The 17,169-nt window shown below is 35.9% G+C and overlaps 1 protein-coding gene across 1 annotated transcript; it reads right to left on the reverse strand.

Moving 5' to 3' along the window:
* Window positions 1-3,853: 3,853 nt before the first annotated feature.
* On the reverse strand, window positions 3,854-6,534 carry LOC133317998 (cation/H(+) antiporter 15-like). Its single transcript, XM_061519920.1, has 3 exons — window positions 6,349-6,534; window positions 5,219-6,226; window positions 3,854-5,101 (listed from the first exon to the last, which is right to left on the reverse strand). The coding sequence occupies exons 1-3, from the start codon at window positions 6,532-6,534 to the stop codon at window positions 3,854-3,856; spliced, it is 2,442 nt and encodes an 813-aa protein (XP_061375904.1).
* Window positions 6,535-17,169: the final 10,635 nt, after the last annotated feature.

The raw sequence follows: 17,169 nt of genomic DNA on the forward strand, positions 1-17,169 counted from the left end.
GAGACGGAGATGTTACACAGAGCACCTATCTCTAGATCAAGAGCGTGCTGCCTCTTTAGGTGTTGCATCAAAGGTATTACTTATCCTGATGATGCTATTGAAAAAGTATATGGAGCTGAGCCTTAAGGTCAGGTGCATGGCTTAGGCACTAGTCTTTGCCCTTCCAATGTTTTTGGAATGCCTAGACGGTCTATTGGTTTTGTCAATTTTGGTATCTCAAGTCAACAATGTGTTGAAGACTTAAAGAAACATGTAAAATCTTTGGAAATAAAGCTGGATGGATATAAAGAGATAAATGTAGGATATGAAGAGACCAAAGAGTAGCTTGTGCAAACTTAAAAGCAATTGGTTTGTCTTCACAAATTTTTACTAGATAAATTTGGAAGTGAGTTAGCTACTTTCAATCAAAATGTTTTACCTTCTTTGTTACAATTGATTACATTTAACCTTATGTATATCTGATATAATACGATAAATTGATCATAAATGTTGGATCCTTGCATATTATGATATACTTTATTGCAGATAATGATTTGTTCACTGCTTAAATGCACCATTTATTAATGTTATTTATAGATAAAATGAGAAATTTCCCTTACTCTGTTATGTGAGTTGATTTATGTCCATTTAGTTTTTTTGCTACTTAATTTGACCCATTGATCTATAACACCAGTGTGAACTGTTTCATTTCTTATAACACCGTGCAATATTAATTGTGTTTCATTTCTTTCTTATCATCAAGCTATTTTTTTTTTGTGTGTGCAGGTGTGATAGAGTAGATAACACTTTAAAGAACTAGGATGCACATAATTACACAAAAGATGATTTTTTGTATACACATTCCATGGCAAACTTCTTAATAGTTTTGTTTGGCAATTATTTCCCTTATGCAATATTAGTAGAAAATTTGATTAGCTCGTATGAACTTAAAACTTAATGTCTTGTACAAATTCTTCAATGATATCAATAAAAAGACTTGCTTCTCTAAAATTGGATATAGAGTTTGGAGTTTGGTTCACGTTTTACCGTGTTCACTATTTTGCAGTTGAGCTATTTTTAATATTATTTTCTTTATAGATGTAATATTTATTAAATCTAAAATATTTTTAATTTAAAAAAGAATTTCATATATTTATCCACACTCATTAATGTGGCTAAATTTTTTTCAGACATAATTAACCACATTTTTTAATTGTGGCAAACTATACATTTTAGCCACATTTATAAAATGATTAAATTAACATTAATTATGGCTAAAATAAGGCTACCACGCTCAGTCAAAATGTGACAAAGTGAATAAAATAATGAGGTTAAATTATTGCAACACCACTTCTAGCCACATTTAATCAAAATATGGTAAAGTTTGTTTTTCACATTTTTTATCAATGTTTGTCACATTTTTAAACGTGGCTAAATAACATTTTTTTTTTTGCAGTGTATATTTATAGATGACCAATGGATATTTCTTTCATGCTTTAGATTGTTCCTTGTTTAATTAGGAAATGTTTAATATATGGAGCTTTGCAAATATTCCTTTTCCCAAATATTGACATTTAATCTATGCATTATTTCAATGTGAGATCAGAATATGTAGCCAACCCAATTAATTAAGCTTTGCAAATATTCCTTTTCCCAAACATGGAGATTTAAACCATACATTAGCGAAAGAAAGGGTTAATCCTATCTACTAATAACAACATTAATAACACACTAGGATAAAACCATCAATCCATATTAGATTGGAGAGGTTGACTCCCATGCATTAGATACATCTTCTCAATCATATTGAACATAACCCACACATTCGGCCGCTTTGCGGCGTCTCTTCCATAAACCACCGTGAGTACCAAGATCCTATATTAATCGTTGACCTTCAAACATACATTCGCGATCCTCAGAATTATAAAAAATAATTAACAGATAATAATATATCACTTCATCCCTCCAAGAAATTTGGATACCATCGAAACGGATTTAACAAAATCAACTAATAATCAAAATCAAATGTGCCAGTGCATGAATACACTGTAGTCTTCTGGAGATGGCGTTTGAGCCGAACAGAAAAACCATTTGGAACAGAATTTGGATCCTCTCTCAGGAATAATAATTGTTGTAATTTTATATTGCGAGGGAGTTAATTAATTGTTTGATCAATTCAAAATCCACGGTGAGTTTTTTGAAAATAAAAAAAATAAATCAATATGCAGGTTCATTTTATGTAATGTAGCCCGTTATTTATGATATATTAATTATATTTTATAACATCTATTTATCTAATTTTTTTTCTCAAATAAAATATCTAACTTAGCCAGTTAGAGCAAAATGCATTTCATAAAAGCAAACACGTGTGAAATAACTTTATAGTATGTTCTCTGGTAAACATGGCTTGCTTGTGGAACAACGCGCGCGGAACCAATTTCGTCCCTCTATTTTCGATTTCAAGTACTAAAATTTGGATCATAAACTTATTCTTATCATGTAGCTTAGGAAATGCGGCACCACCTCATCTTATATTCACGACATTACATTCATAAGCTTTAACCAATTTGCAATTAAGAATTGGAGCCCATCATTTGGTTGTATTTATTTGGATATACTCTAAAACAGAATAGAATATTATACATACACAAAAGTTCAAAGAAAAGTGTAAAATTCGAAAATAATATCGTTTTACGCTATTTGTCTTAGTTTAACATATATAATCTTTTAACATTATAGAAAAGATGTAAAAGTTAAATCTAAATAAACAGAGTATGGAAAATTACAGATATTAAGGAATAATTAATAGAATTTACTTTAAAAGAACTAAAATGATAAATCATATTTTTTTTTTAGGACTAACATAAAGTGTTATTCAAATTTTATGACTTTAAAATGCACAAAGTCTATATTTACACATTTTACTTAATTTTGGCCTGAGCATTAATGTAACGTCCGGTCACTTGCAAGAATCAATGACTGTCCCCACACACTAACACGAAACTTTTCAGTGTGCTTTGTCCTCACTCGCACACTTCCCGGAAAAACTTCCCAGGAAGTGACTCATCTCAGAATTGCTCCAAGTCAAGCACGCTTAACTGTGGAGTTCTTCCGATCCGGGTTACCGAAAAGTAGATGCATCTTGTTAGTATAGGTAGTACCAATTAATTCTTATAAGTCGTTCCTAACTGTACCGTCCCATACCAGCACAGTCTCTGGAATCCCTCTCTTTCGGGTGTTGATTCGATTCATTCATGAACCCCCAAGCTGCAAGATTTGGCATGAGCCGCTCATTGTTCGTGCCCTTTCGCACCGGCGATTACTCCCTGCCCTTGCCAGCTCTTGGGATGTTACAATTAACCATGTTATGATCAGGCGGGAATGAATCCAAAAAATAAAAAATGAATAAATCAAATTTTTCGACAAAATCATATAAACTTGAAGTTAACCCATTAGCTTTCCTAAATAGCTTGCATGGAGAGGGGATCCTTTGTTTTAAGTTTGGAAATAACCATTGCAACCAAAAGTTTAAGATGTTGGGTAAGGTTACAGTAGTGGTGTTATATATCTCTAACTCGTCCTTTCACAAGAGAGCTCATTGGGCATGAAAATTGGATGGTGCACAAGCTCATCTACCTGTGCTAAGAAATTTCACAAAAGAAAGTGAGGGGTGGTGAGGATTGAACTCGTGATATCAAGGCTCTGATACCATGTAAAGAATCATTTCAACTCAAAAGCTTAAACTGTTGGATGAGGCTACATTAATAGTTTTATATATCTCTTGAGAAAGTTCACATGCGAAATGAACTCATACACATCCCTCTCCACATAGCTTAACTTTGTCTTTCTCACATGCAGTGGTGACTTAAAATCCTCATTCAGTCTTCACAACAAGCTGCTTAAAGCCCTCATTATTAGTGGCCTTGTGGTTTTCTTGCTTTCCAAAAACCATGCCTCCATACCCATATTGTTGCACAACTAGCAAAGATGAGCGTGAACCAAAAGTGGTTGATGCCAACATATCCCCTATAAGTCCAAGTTCTAAGCAATCACACCATTCCAATAATCTTGACAAGACCTTAGAGTTCCTACAATTCCCTTGTCCAACTATGTATAAATCGCAGCCAGTTTTTTCTAGCTCGTTGAGAATTTTTGGAATATCTTCACCGGTATGTGCATCAAACTCTGAGTAGGATATAGAATCATCATTGTTCACTGCCTTAAGTCTGAATGAATTTATATACTTATCATCCACCTCCTTCTGCTTCTCATTATCCATTACAGAAGATAACATCCCTCTTGCATCATCTTGAACTGAAGTGTCTACTTCTGCAACTTCATCAAACAAAAGAATCCGAACCACTGATAGTTTGATTCCTGTATGCCCTGCCATCCTCCATGTAACAGCTAAGGCTTCACGATCGTCAGGCCCTCCAACAAAGATCATAATAACCCGCATGTTCATTTTGGACACTGACCCAAGATCACGATCAACAAAGATTCCCACAGAACAAGGTGCACCTTGCATTACATTTTGGTTTATATCTTTGTACAATACATTGGTTGTTTCAAGCGCACCTTCTGAAGTTTGATGTTTGTGAAATGGAAGAACAATTAAGCTTGTGCCTATCTCATTTGCTGCATTGTATATGTCCTCATGAATGGTTGCATAGTCTGACACAACATTTGAGGTCTCGACTCTCACAGCATCATATGACTGTCCAAATGCTTCAAAGGTATTGGTGATGCTTTCTAACTCTGCCTGTGTTCTGGTCAGATTCTGTTCTCCGGGATGGCTACTAATCTTGTGCATATGGGCAGCGACAAGGGCAGCACCACGTCCTGTAAGTTCAACAAGGTAAAGGGCAACAACATGTATTGGTGAAACTCTGGTGGTATTAAAAGATTCAATGATTTTGACCATGCCAGAGGCATGGCGGGTATTGTGGACGCATGCCATAATTCGGAGCTCTGAATCTGCTCTTAGCTTTTGTACAGTCTTTAACTTGTTCTGCTCAAATCTCTTTCTTGGCTTGAAGACGAGATCGATGACGGGAGACACTATTACAGTCATGAGAAGAACACCAGAGAGAAGAACAGTAAAGGTTGGTACAGAAACAATCTGCGATAACAAGTTAAAAGATTACATAGATTAAATTAATTGCTGTTGTTTAATTGAGTAATATATTAAAGAATTTAGGTAAGTTAAATGCCATGATTCAAATAAATAAATCAATACCTTTCTATCCCAAGAAATGTTTAGCATTATGAGTGCAATTGCGCCCTTTGTATTCTGAAGTAATCCAAGTGCTAAACCATCTCGAGTGCGCATACCAAAGAAAGAAGTGACAAATAAAGTGCTTAGAATCTTTGGGACACATAACAAGAGCACGATAAGCAGTGTCATTGGCCAATTCGCCTGGTTAATAATGATTGGCAACCCTAATCTCAATCCACTACCAGCAAAGAAGAGTGGTGCTAGAAACCCACCACCAAAATCATCAGCAACTGAAATCACCAAGTCCGCAAATCTACCATGAGGTAAAATTAATCCAAACACAAAACCTCCAACAATGCCATGTGTGCCAAGAATATCAGTAATATATGAACAAGCTACAACCCCCATGATCACAAACAGTAATTGATCATAATCCCATTCATCCTTATCTGTCTTGCGATCAATAAACCTTACAATGATAGGACGTAATACAAAGACGAGAAAAACAATGAATAACATGGTACTTAGCACTGAGTAGATGGCTCTAGGACCATTAATTGTGAATGGAACCAATAATGTGAATAGAATCCAACTATAAGTATCACTAATCATGCCAGCTATTAAAGCGGCTTTGCCAAGACCAGTATAAAGGAGTTTGAGCTCAGAAAGGGTGTGTGCAATGACTGGAAAACCTGTAACCGTGAGAACTAAAGTCCAAAATAGATAGGCTTGAACTGTACTTCCTTCAAGGCTATATAGATCACTAATGACATGAAATTTTCGATATAGAGCATATAAACCTGGTGCCATAACCATGGGAAAGATTATCCCGGCAACGGCTATGCTTGCAGCCTTTTTTTGTACGTGTAGAATGGTATTTAAGTTCATCTCCAAACCACTGAGGAATGCATAGAAAATGATACCAATGGTACACAGGACTTCCACATTAAAGACCCCATTCATTGGATATATGAATTTATAAATTTGTGGGAATCCCGCTAGTAATGTTGCCCTAAGTAAGAAACCCGCCTACATATTTAAAATTTAGAATACCCCCACAAATTATTAGAATGACAAATTAGAAAAAAAAAAATTAAAAAAAAATTGTACTTTAAACAAATCAAGTTGTACATTTACATATATATACTTACACAGATATCTGCAATAAGACGAGGTTGATGGAGGGGTTTTAAGATAAAGTAGAAGAGACGAGAAAACAATACGACGTATCCAATTTGGACGGAGAGAATGGCGAGCTTTGAATTTAGGATGTTTTCAGTTTGCCAGAACTGACTATTACTGGGCGATACTACAAAACATTTCACCCCAGAATCCATATTTTCTTCCCTCTGATTCAATTTTTTTTTTTTGTATGATTGTCGTGGTTTTTCCTTTTTTTCTTTTGACTTAAATGTTGTCGCGTTTGTATGTTTGATGAGAGAAACAATCCAAATATAGGAGAAAAGAAATAAGTTTCAACCATATCATGTATGTATTTGAGGTGGCATTTACCTAATTATTAGTTCTAATTTCTTGTCATCATGGGCTGATGTTGCTATATATCTATTCTATTCCAGAACAACAACGGCAGTTAAGAATTATTTTCGTTTATGGTAGTTATGAATTATTATCGCTTTATTTTTCCTGTTTTTATTTCACACATTATACACCCAATATAATTGTCTTTGTCAATTCATTAATTTTTTTTCTTTTTTATATATCCACCCATTTATCGATTCCCCAATTCATTCAAATTAATCGCTGTCAAACTCATAGCCTGCACCGACAGGGACACGAGACACGACACGCCGACACGTTAATTCTAAAAAATATCATATTTTGACACGTCGGGACACGTTTTGATATTAAATAAATTTTTTAATATATATAATATAATTTATATTTAATACATATGACAGTCCATAATAAGTCATATAACTAATCAAATATTTAAATTTCATAACATAAATAAAAATAAAAATAATTTTTCGACTTTGTTAATTTTTTATGTCAAATTTCATAATAGAAAAAAATTAATTTATAAATTAATTTTTTTATATTTAGTTAATAAAATAAAACTAAGATTAAAAAAAAAAGTGTCTGAGCATTGACCGCGTGTCGAAAAAAGTTGACTGCGTGTCGAAAAAATGTGTCGAAAAGTTGACCGGTGTCCCCAAATATCAAACGCGTGTCGGTGCTTGCTTGCTCACAGGGGTGTTAACGAGCCGAGTCGAGCCGAGCTTTGGTCTTAACGGGCCGAGCCTGTGATCAAATGTGTCAAACTGGCCTTAGTCTGTTACCTGTTACGAATATAATATCAGCCTGTGGCCTGGCTCATTTACAAAAAATAAAAGTCTTGTTTAGCCTGTTAGCCTGTTTAAAAAAAATAAGACAATAATAATTATCCAAACAAAATATACAATCAACAGCACTAGTAATTCCATAAATATTCATAAATTTAATATATATCCAAATAGAATAATATAAAATAAAATCATTTATAAAGTCTGTTTAATTAATAAAATGGGATGAAATAAATTGAGAAGAGAGAGAGGGCTATCACAAGTAGTATAAAAAATTAAAAAAAAATATTTGGCAAGCCTGAGAGGCTCTAAGACCGAGCTTTTGAATTGGAGCATGAGGTCTTTTTATTAAACGAGCTTTTATACAAGTCCAAGCCTGGGTCCAACAATAAATTTTAGACATGTAAGCTCAGGCCTTCACGAGCCAAGCCAAAGGCCCCTGGCTTGTTTAACACCCTACTTGCTCATAACAACTAACTTCGTATTATTTGAACAAATTTTTGTTTGTAACTCATCATTTTTAATATTTCTATATTCAAATGTTACACTTCCGTTCATTAGTTGATAGAGAGCCCGATATTAATTATCAACATTTATCAGGTTAACGGGTAACAACTTTTTTGTCAAAATAAGTTATTGGTTAATTAATTAATAAATTTTAAACAAAAATGTAGTTTAGCCATGATAAAAGCTCTGAAACATGGACTCGTTCTTTTTTGTGAATTATGTGTGACGGACACGCTCCGACACGCGTCCGACACATGGTCAATATTTTGGAACACGTGGTCAACTCTCTGATACGCTCTGACACGTTTTTTTACACGCAGTTAACTTTTTTCGACATGTGATCAACGCTCAAACACGTTTTGTTTTTAAGTCTTAATTTTATTTTATTAACTAAAAACAAAAAAATCATTTATAAATCAATTGCTTTCTGTTATGAAATTTGACATGAAAAATTAACAAGGTACGAAAAATTATTTTTGTTTATATTTATGTTATGAAATTTGAATATTTGATTGGTTATATGACTTATTATGGACTCTTATATCTATTAAATATAAATAATATTATATATTAAAAATATTATTTAATATCAAAACATGTCCCAACGTGTCAAAATATGCCATTTTTTAGAATTAACGTGTCGGCGTGTCGTGTCTTGTCGTGTCCCGTGTCAGTGTCCGTTCATCCTAGGATAAAAGTAAAAGGAATATTCATCTTTTAATTGCTATGTATTAATAGTTTAAAGTTTGAAAAATGAATTATAAATTTATAGGTTCATTTTTTTTGCAGTTACAGCATATAACTTATCTGTAGTAAACCCAATACGACGTCGTTTTGAGGCAGAAATCATGGTATTTTTGTAATTTTAATTTATTTCAGGGTTATTATAGTCTTTATAAATTAATTTTTTAATATTTCAATCCCAAAACGACATCATTTTAAAAGTAAATGCAGATAACTTATCTACATTAATTGCAGAAATATTTTTCTCTAAATTTATATATTGAAAGTCTTCATTTAGTAATAAGATCTGTATAAGAAAATGTGTTAATATGTCATCTTATTCAATAAGGATATAAATTATTATTTTTTCCACCGATATATCGATTACTTGATTAATTCGATTTGATTACAACTCCTAATTGGACTCTTTTGTTCAAAATAACTTTGAAGTTTAAATCTGAATTGTGCAAAGATCATATGAAACCTTAAAGTGACAAATCATAATAAGTGAACCAACCTTATATCTATAATAACTCACATTAGTAAACAGCCTAATTACGAATTAATCATGGAATTAATTGTGGTTTAGTGAGATAAATGAGATTATCATGAAAATAAGTCCAATGCATATCAAGCAAATCATTTAGGATCAAAAATATAATTATGATAAATTATAGGAATCAAAGTACAATTATAATAAAGTTTAGGAACTAAATTATAATTTTGCAAAACTTGGCCTAAACTCAATTATGATGTCATAATAAGATTATTCGGGGAATTTATATATTGGGTTCAAAATATAATTTACAAGTGTTGATTCATCATAGAAGCTAAGCTAAGTGACTGGATGTGTTTGGTACGCGGTATTCTCTAGGATTTTCGGAAAATTGAATTTTTTTAAATTCTTAATTTTCGAATATTATCATAAACTGAATGTAAAAATTATATTTCTGAAAATTGAAATTTTCGGATAAAAAAAAAATTATCATCTACCAAACGTCACCTAAATTCCAAGGAATACTTAGCAAATTCTAAAACTTATAAAGTTTGACTATGTCAAAACACCACCTTTTATGACTAGATCATTAAATATTAGGAAAAATGTTTATCATTTTAAATGACACAACTTATATTCTTTCACTCTTACAAAGAGATGGGACCCACACATTTATTTTTTTTGTCAACTTTCTCTCCTCCTTTATCTATCTCTTTCTCTTTCTTAAAATGACACAATTTTACGTCCTTTAAAATGATACACGGGTCTCTCTTAAATATTTCTACAAGTTTTCTTCTCCCCTTCGTATGTGCAGCCCTAAACCGAGAGAGTGAGAGACTTCCATGAGAGAAAAACTTGAAGCTTGAACTTGATCGTCCATCCATTAAAACACATAGCCCTTTGGACCAAAATTGTAGCTTAACTCTTTAGGAAGAAAACCTTAGTCTCTTTTCTCTTTGGGAAGCATTGAATCAAGAGATCTCCTCTCCTTTCCATTTTCGTGTACTGTTCATGGCTGAAGAAAAAATGATGTTTTTCTATGATTTAAGCTTGAAGATTAACATTTGGTTGGTGTAGGACTTATCCAAGGTAAGAAACTCCATTTGTAATGGTTGAATCCTTGAATTTAAGCTTAGGTTTTCATGAAAATATTGTTGGAATTTTGTATGTTGACAGAGTATGAATGGTAGTATGTTTTGATGATGAAATATGTATATTGATATTTGTGGGTTGACTAAATCAATTAGAAGTCAAGAAAGCATGGAAAAAATTGCAAGAACCCTCTTGTTAATTTTTGGCCATGTGAAGGAAGAGTATGTAGGAATGTTGTGTAATTTTGAATAGATGTGGATTATGGATCGTTGATCACTATATAGTTGATTGAACCATGTAGTGGCTATATGGAGTTGGTAAATTTGCATGAGTTTCCTAACCTATTTTCGACCATGAAGAGGAAAGCATGCTTGAAATGTGTTCAATGTTGTTTCAATGATGCTTATGACTCTTTAGATATGTTGGTGTTGAATGGATTAATTAGTTAAACTTGAAAGCATGTAAAAATTTGGAAGAACCTTATTGTACCATTTTCGGCCATGTAGTGAAAAAAGGGCATGTTGAAAGCTTGTTAGCTTTGCTTTGATAATGGTTAGTGTATATTGATTGATGTAATTTACCATGGATGCAAGTATAAACAATGGAAAGCATAAAATCCCATAGACTCCCTATAGGTGCATTTTCGGCCCTTTGAAGCAAAAATCATTTGAGAATGTGTTTGATCATGGTTTAGGTGATGTTTATGACTTATTGAGTAGGTTATGTAAGTAGGTTAATTGACAAGTCATTTGAACCATGGTGAGCCTTTAAGTTACCGTTTGGCCGTGCCTTTAAACATAGGTGTGGAAAGTTGTCTCATTTGATAAGTATGCTAATTGCTAATCATGGATAATGTAATGTAAAATTAACTAGTTGATAACCATTGGTAAGCATGGAAAATTGATGGAACCCCTAGGGTATGATTCAACCCTACAATGGGAAAACATGTTGAAAATGTAATCAATATGATTCTAATGATGTGGAGTGCATATTGGGCATGTTATAGTCGAATAAACTAAGTTATTGGTTTGGCTTAGAAAAGATGACATTGTGTAGTCTTTATATGTTAATTATGAACAATTAGCTCTGACTTGTGTTTTGGCATATATTGGCATGAAAGTATGTTAAGTCATGTTGTGACATAAAAGAAATGAGATTAAACGAACTTAAATATCATATTCGAAAATATGAGGGTTTATTAAAGTGTTGAAGTTTTATGTTTAACACTTGAAATATAACTTATATGGTGTTGGTTCTTACTCTAGGTTTGAGCTTAGGGATATTGTGTTGAAAGGCCAACAATTGAAAGGTGATTAACGTTCTTGGATTGCAAGTAAGCTTGTTAGTGGAGCTTCGCGAGGTAAGCTTTCGAACCTTGGAATTCATCCCTTTTTGGTTCCATCATGCCCTGAAAGGGTAGTGGTTTTTATATATGGTGTATGTGATTGCACTAGAAATTCATATAATGCATGTTATGGTCGTTTGTTGTTGTGTGAAGCATAAGACAGTTAATTCCTTATGCTTAGTATAAGACAGTTAATTCCTTATGCTTAGTATAAGACGGTTAATTCCTTATACTTGGTATGTTGCAAGATGGTTAATTCCGTGCATAATGCATACATTATTTTCTGGGCAGTAGAATTTATTATTGCACACATGGCATTGACATATACTACATTATTTTGATTACTCTATTTATTGCTTTTATACCTAAAATGAACTTTTGGGGGGAGGAATTATAATAGCCCTAACCTAATTAATTAGCAAATTGCATGTAATTAAATAATTAAGCATGTTTTAATGAGTAAAATTAAGTATAAGGCTTAATTAAATGAATCTGAGTCACTTTGAAGTTAAAAAGTGTACTCAGTGAAAATTAAGGGGTATAAATGGGTACTGGCGAAAGTGCCCAAAATATAAAAATAAAATTGTAAATATTCCTAGAATAATATTCCAGACTTTTGGGTAAAGTTTGGTAATTAATGGAGTTGAATAGATAGACGAACCAATACCCGCCTAAAGTCACTTAACCTATGTTAAGTGACTAAAGAACAAAAAGAACCCCAAACCCCCCAAAAACCCGTCGAGCCAGAAAAGAAGAAGGAGGAGAAGGAGGAGAAAGGGAGAGAGAAGAAGAGAGAGGGAAACCCTAGGGAGAGCAATCCTCCACCGATTGGAGTGATTCAAAAGCCTAAACCACTCTAAATCTTTCCCTCATCACTAATCCTAGCTTGGTTCTTGGTGGGGAGTGTTGTGTTGTGAGATATCATCCCCCAAAATTTCGACCCATTGATGATTGGGTGTCATGGAGGAGTCCATTGCTTGAAGTGATGCTTGGAACCTCTTCCTTGGGTGTCTTCTAGGTGAGTTCATGTCTTGATGCAATTCCTTCCATGAGTTTTATGGTGATGGCTATGTTAGGGTTTCATTGAGAAAGATGTATGCATGGTGGGGTAAATTAGAGCTTGATTAAAGTTAAGTTCCTTTGTAAATGTTGCTAGTGATGATAAATAAACAGTAGAAATGCGTTTAGATGGTCATTTAGTTGTTGTTCCATGTATTAGAAAATTTATGCTTGAAGTATTGATTTTCTAGTAGTGTAAGACATGGTTTGGTTGGTTGGGTATTGATTGTGCCTTGTTGTGTTAGGATTGAGGCATTTGGGCCAACCTTGAGAGACCAACCATTGGAGCAAGCTATGGAGCTTGATTAGCTCCATTGGATAGGTGAGTTCATGCTTATGTTTGGTATGAATTGTATAGCTTGGTTGATAGCTATGAGATGTTATTGGATGCAATATGTGTTAATTGCATTAAACCTTGTGTAGGTTTTGTTTGAGAAGTGAAGTATTGTAATTGACTGACTGTGGAACCTGTTGGTGGTGAACAAAGGTTGACTGAAGCATTGAGGTAAGCCTTCGGACCTTGGGTGTAATTCCCTTGATTGTTCCACCAAGCCCTGAAAGGGTAGTGGTGATTATAGTGTATATAAATGCAATGAAATAGTGTAATGCTTTGTTATACGTATGTGTATGCATTTGGTGTGGCATAGGATGGTGTTTCCCTATGTTGGTATGTGGCATGACGATGCGTAAATCATACTTGGTAGTTAGCTGGCCAGTAGGACTATTTGCATCTGAGTTTCCTTAGGACAGCTCGAGAGCTCGAGGGATTTCTCCTGGAGATGTATTGCACTTTGCATAGATATGTATTTACTGCATTATTATTGTTATTGCTATTACACTGATATGGAACTGTGGGGTGGAGAGATGCTCCAAGGACCCCTGGTTTACTGGATATATTCGTATATCTCACCCCGTGTTGTGGGGACCCCCTTTCAGGTAAGGATGCTGCAGGAGCCTCTGGTGGCAAGTGGCCATATCTGGATTATGCATGAAATGTGGCATTTCTTTTGAGATTGTACATGTTGTTTTGTAGCTCACATGTATAGAATTAAATGAATAGGCAATGCTAGATTTATGATTTGTATATTGGAATGGACTTAGCCTATGCTCATGCCTTTGGTCATCTCTTTTGTTGATGAGAGCCAAGGGAATGATCATAGTATTTTGTAAGCTAAGTTCCATGATTTGTAATGGGTATGTAATGTAAATGATGCCACTTGAAATTCAGATATGCATGCTTTTATGTATTGAGTTATTGAATTGGTTGGGCTGAGAAATCTTATTAGGTACCTAGTTCTAAATTGGGAATTGTTGAGAAAACAAGGGTTAAGCTGCCCAAATTTTAGTACAAGCCATGAGGAAAAGGGCATGCATGTCCCTTTAGATGTGTTTGTATTATGCAAGAACTAAGAACCATTTATGAAGAGGAAATTATATGATAGGTTGGGACGGTGGTGTATGTATAGAAGTTGTAGATATTTTTCTTAGCTTTCCATAGAGACCAATATTGTGTGAATTGGACATGTATAACTCTAGTTAGAGGTAAAATACTAAGAATTGGTGAAACCTTCAGAGCTTTGGCGCATCTGGCGCCAAACTTGGCGCACATCACGCCATTTTGCTCGAAAGCTTCTGTTTCGTGGCGCAATTCGCGCCGGAGTTGGCGCAAATCGCGCCGGGATCACCAGCTGGCGCACCTGGCGCCAACCTTGGCGCCTCCAGCGCCATTTCGATGGGGAGCTTCTGTTTCGTTGGCGCCCGCCGCGCCACAGCTGGCGCCGGTCGCGCCGGGATCAGCAGGATTCACGCGCTCGTTTCGTAGAAAACCCATAACTTGGGCTACAGTGCTCCGATTTGAGCGCGGTTTGAACCCACGCGTAGCTAACGAAGAGATCTACAATATAGTAGAAGTTTTGAAATAAACAAGAAGTAAATTAATGGTTTAGAAATGGAGTAATAACATGATGTTAAGCTTGGTTTATCTGGTTCCGCAAGGTAATATGGTTATGATCACGCATTTGGATATTTTAAATTCGGCGTCGTTTTAAAAAGAAAAATTTATCCGGATTTTTAATTGAGCCAATGTGATTGTAACTGCGCTTAATATCATAATGCGATGTTAACAAACCGGTTCTAGAACGGGGTGTTACATTTTATGGTATCAGAGCAGTTTCGTCGGAAATTGTTAAGTATGCTTAGTGTTTGATGCTTTATAGTTGTTTTAGTACTCTTGATGATTATTGCATTTGTGATCACTAAGTGTGGGCCTGATCAACTCACTTCTTTGTGTAACATGTGTAGTGACATGACGAGGAACCGAAACAACCCCGGACCATCAAACACCAATGCTCAGCCAGAACCTGTTTTGGCTGCTCTTGTGAGGCCTAGAAGTGGCCGTGGGGCAACGGGCGTACAGCCTGATCCCGTGGCTGAAGCTCTTGCAGCCGTTCAGAGGGAGTTGGCTGCTAGCAGGCAAGCCAATGAAAATCTGATGAAAACAAATGAAGACTCGCGGACTGCCATGGCCGCAATGATGACTGAGCTGAGGACGTTGAGGGGTCCTAGGCCCGTGAACCGGCAACCCACTCCTCCTCCTCACACTGCTACGCCTTCTCCACCTCCTTCACAGGAAGAGGGTGGAGTGGGTAACAATGAGGGTGAGGGTAGCCATCACTCCGGAAGTCGGAGTCATCACACTGAGGTTCGTCAACCTCAAGTTGAAAATGTCGGTGATCATGAAATGGAGGAAAGGAGATTAATGGCCTTCCGAAAGCATAAACCTCCTTCTTTTAAGGGAGGTTATGAGCCAATGGCGGCTGCAAAATGGCTCCAAGCGATGGAGAAAATATTCAGGGTGATGAGGTGCCCTGACGCAATGAAGTTGGCTTACTCTGTTTATATGCTGGAAGAGGAAGCAGAAGATTGGTGGACAAATACCGTGCAGCCATTAGAAGCTGAAGGTCGGGAGATCACATGGCGGTTATTCGAGACATTGTTCTTGGATAACTACTTCCCTAGAGAGGCTAGGGAACAAAAGCAGAATGAGTACAACGATCTCAAGCAAGGGTCGATGTCTATTGACCAATACTTCTCAAAATTCAATGAGTTGGTGAAATACGCCAACTATGGGCGAGCCTTACCCACTCCGGCTGAAATGACCTCCAAGTTCCAATGGGGTCTTAATGAGAAGATGTCTCGGAAGATGTCAAATTGTGACATCCGGGAGTTCAGTCGGTTTGTAAACCAGTGTAGAAAGGTGGAGGAAGTGTATAAGGTGTCCCAAACCAAGAAGTCTTCTGAGGCCCAGGCACCTAGTTCCCATAAAGCAACGGGTTCAGGTTATTGGAAGAACAGGAAGGTGCAAGGCAAGAAGCTGAATGCGAATAAGCCCTTTGACTTGTTCAAAAAACCCGGTACTCAGAAGAATTTTGTTGATAGAGGACCTCCTCCCAAGTGCAAGGGATGTGGCAAAGAGCATAGAGGTCCATGTGCTACTGGTGAGGTGATTTGCTTTAAATGTGGAAGATCTGGTCACTACTCCAGGCAATGTCCTCAGAACGAAGCAAGGACTATGGCAGTTCAAGCTACTACTGTTCCGGTCTCTGTTGTTCCACCTATGCTAGAGTCTCAGACGGTTGGTAGAGTATATACCATGGACCGTCAACAATCGGAGAAGGCTCCGAATCTAGTGAAAGGTACAATTTACATTGATAATATGGATGTTGAAGTGTTGTTTGATTCAGGAGCTACACACTCCTGTATGTCTGATTTTATGGCCGTTGGTCTAAATTTGCAAATGTATGACATTCGCCCTCCAATGAAAGTGGTTACAGCTACTGGAGAGGAGTGTTATACATCCGTGTTGTGTAAAGATGTCGAATTCAAATATGAAGGCCGAGATTACGTGCTGGATTTTATTTGTTTACCTATGATCAGCCTTCAAGTTATCTTGGGTATGGACTGGTTGTCAAAGAACTGTGCTATGATAGACTGCTGCGGTAAAAGGATTGTGCTTGATGCTGATGATTCTGCTACTAGTTCTTCCCCATATCTATCTGTGTTGCAGGTTAGAAAGGCTTTGAGGGCCGGGGCATTGGGATATGTCTTTGTGGGGGGTTTAGTAGGCGGAAGTCATGAGGAGATTGGCACTATTTCCGTGGTGAGGGAGTTTGTGGATGTGTTTCCAGATGAAATTCCACAACTTCCGCCTCATAGAGAGATTGAGTTCACGATTGATCTATTGCCTGGTGTGGGGCCTATCTCTCTGGCTCCGTATAGGATGTCACCACCGGAATTAGCCGAGTTAAAGAAACATATTGAAGAGCTTTCGGCTAAGCAGTTTATCCGGCCAAGTGTGTCCCCGTGGGGAGCACCAGTCATATTTGTTAAGAAGAAGGACGGTAGCATGAGATTGTGCACTGATTACCGTCAGTTGAATAAGGTTACA

This window comes from Gastrolobium bilobum, unplaced genomic scaffold (genome assembly GCF_033153095.1).
Source record: "Gastrolobium bilobum isolate Gb01-03AN ecotype WA unplaced genomic scaffold, APGP_CSIRO_Gbil_v1 utg26319, whole genome shotgun sequence".
Lineage (NCBI taxonomy): Eukaryota > Viridiplantae > Streptophyta > Magnoliopsida > Fabales > Fabaceae > Gastrolobium > Gastrolobium bilobum.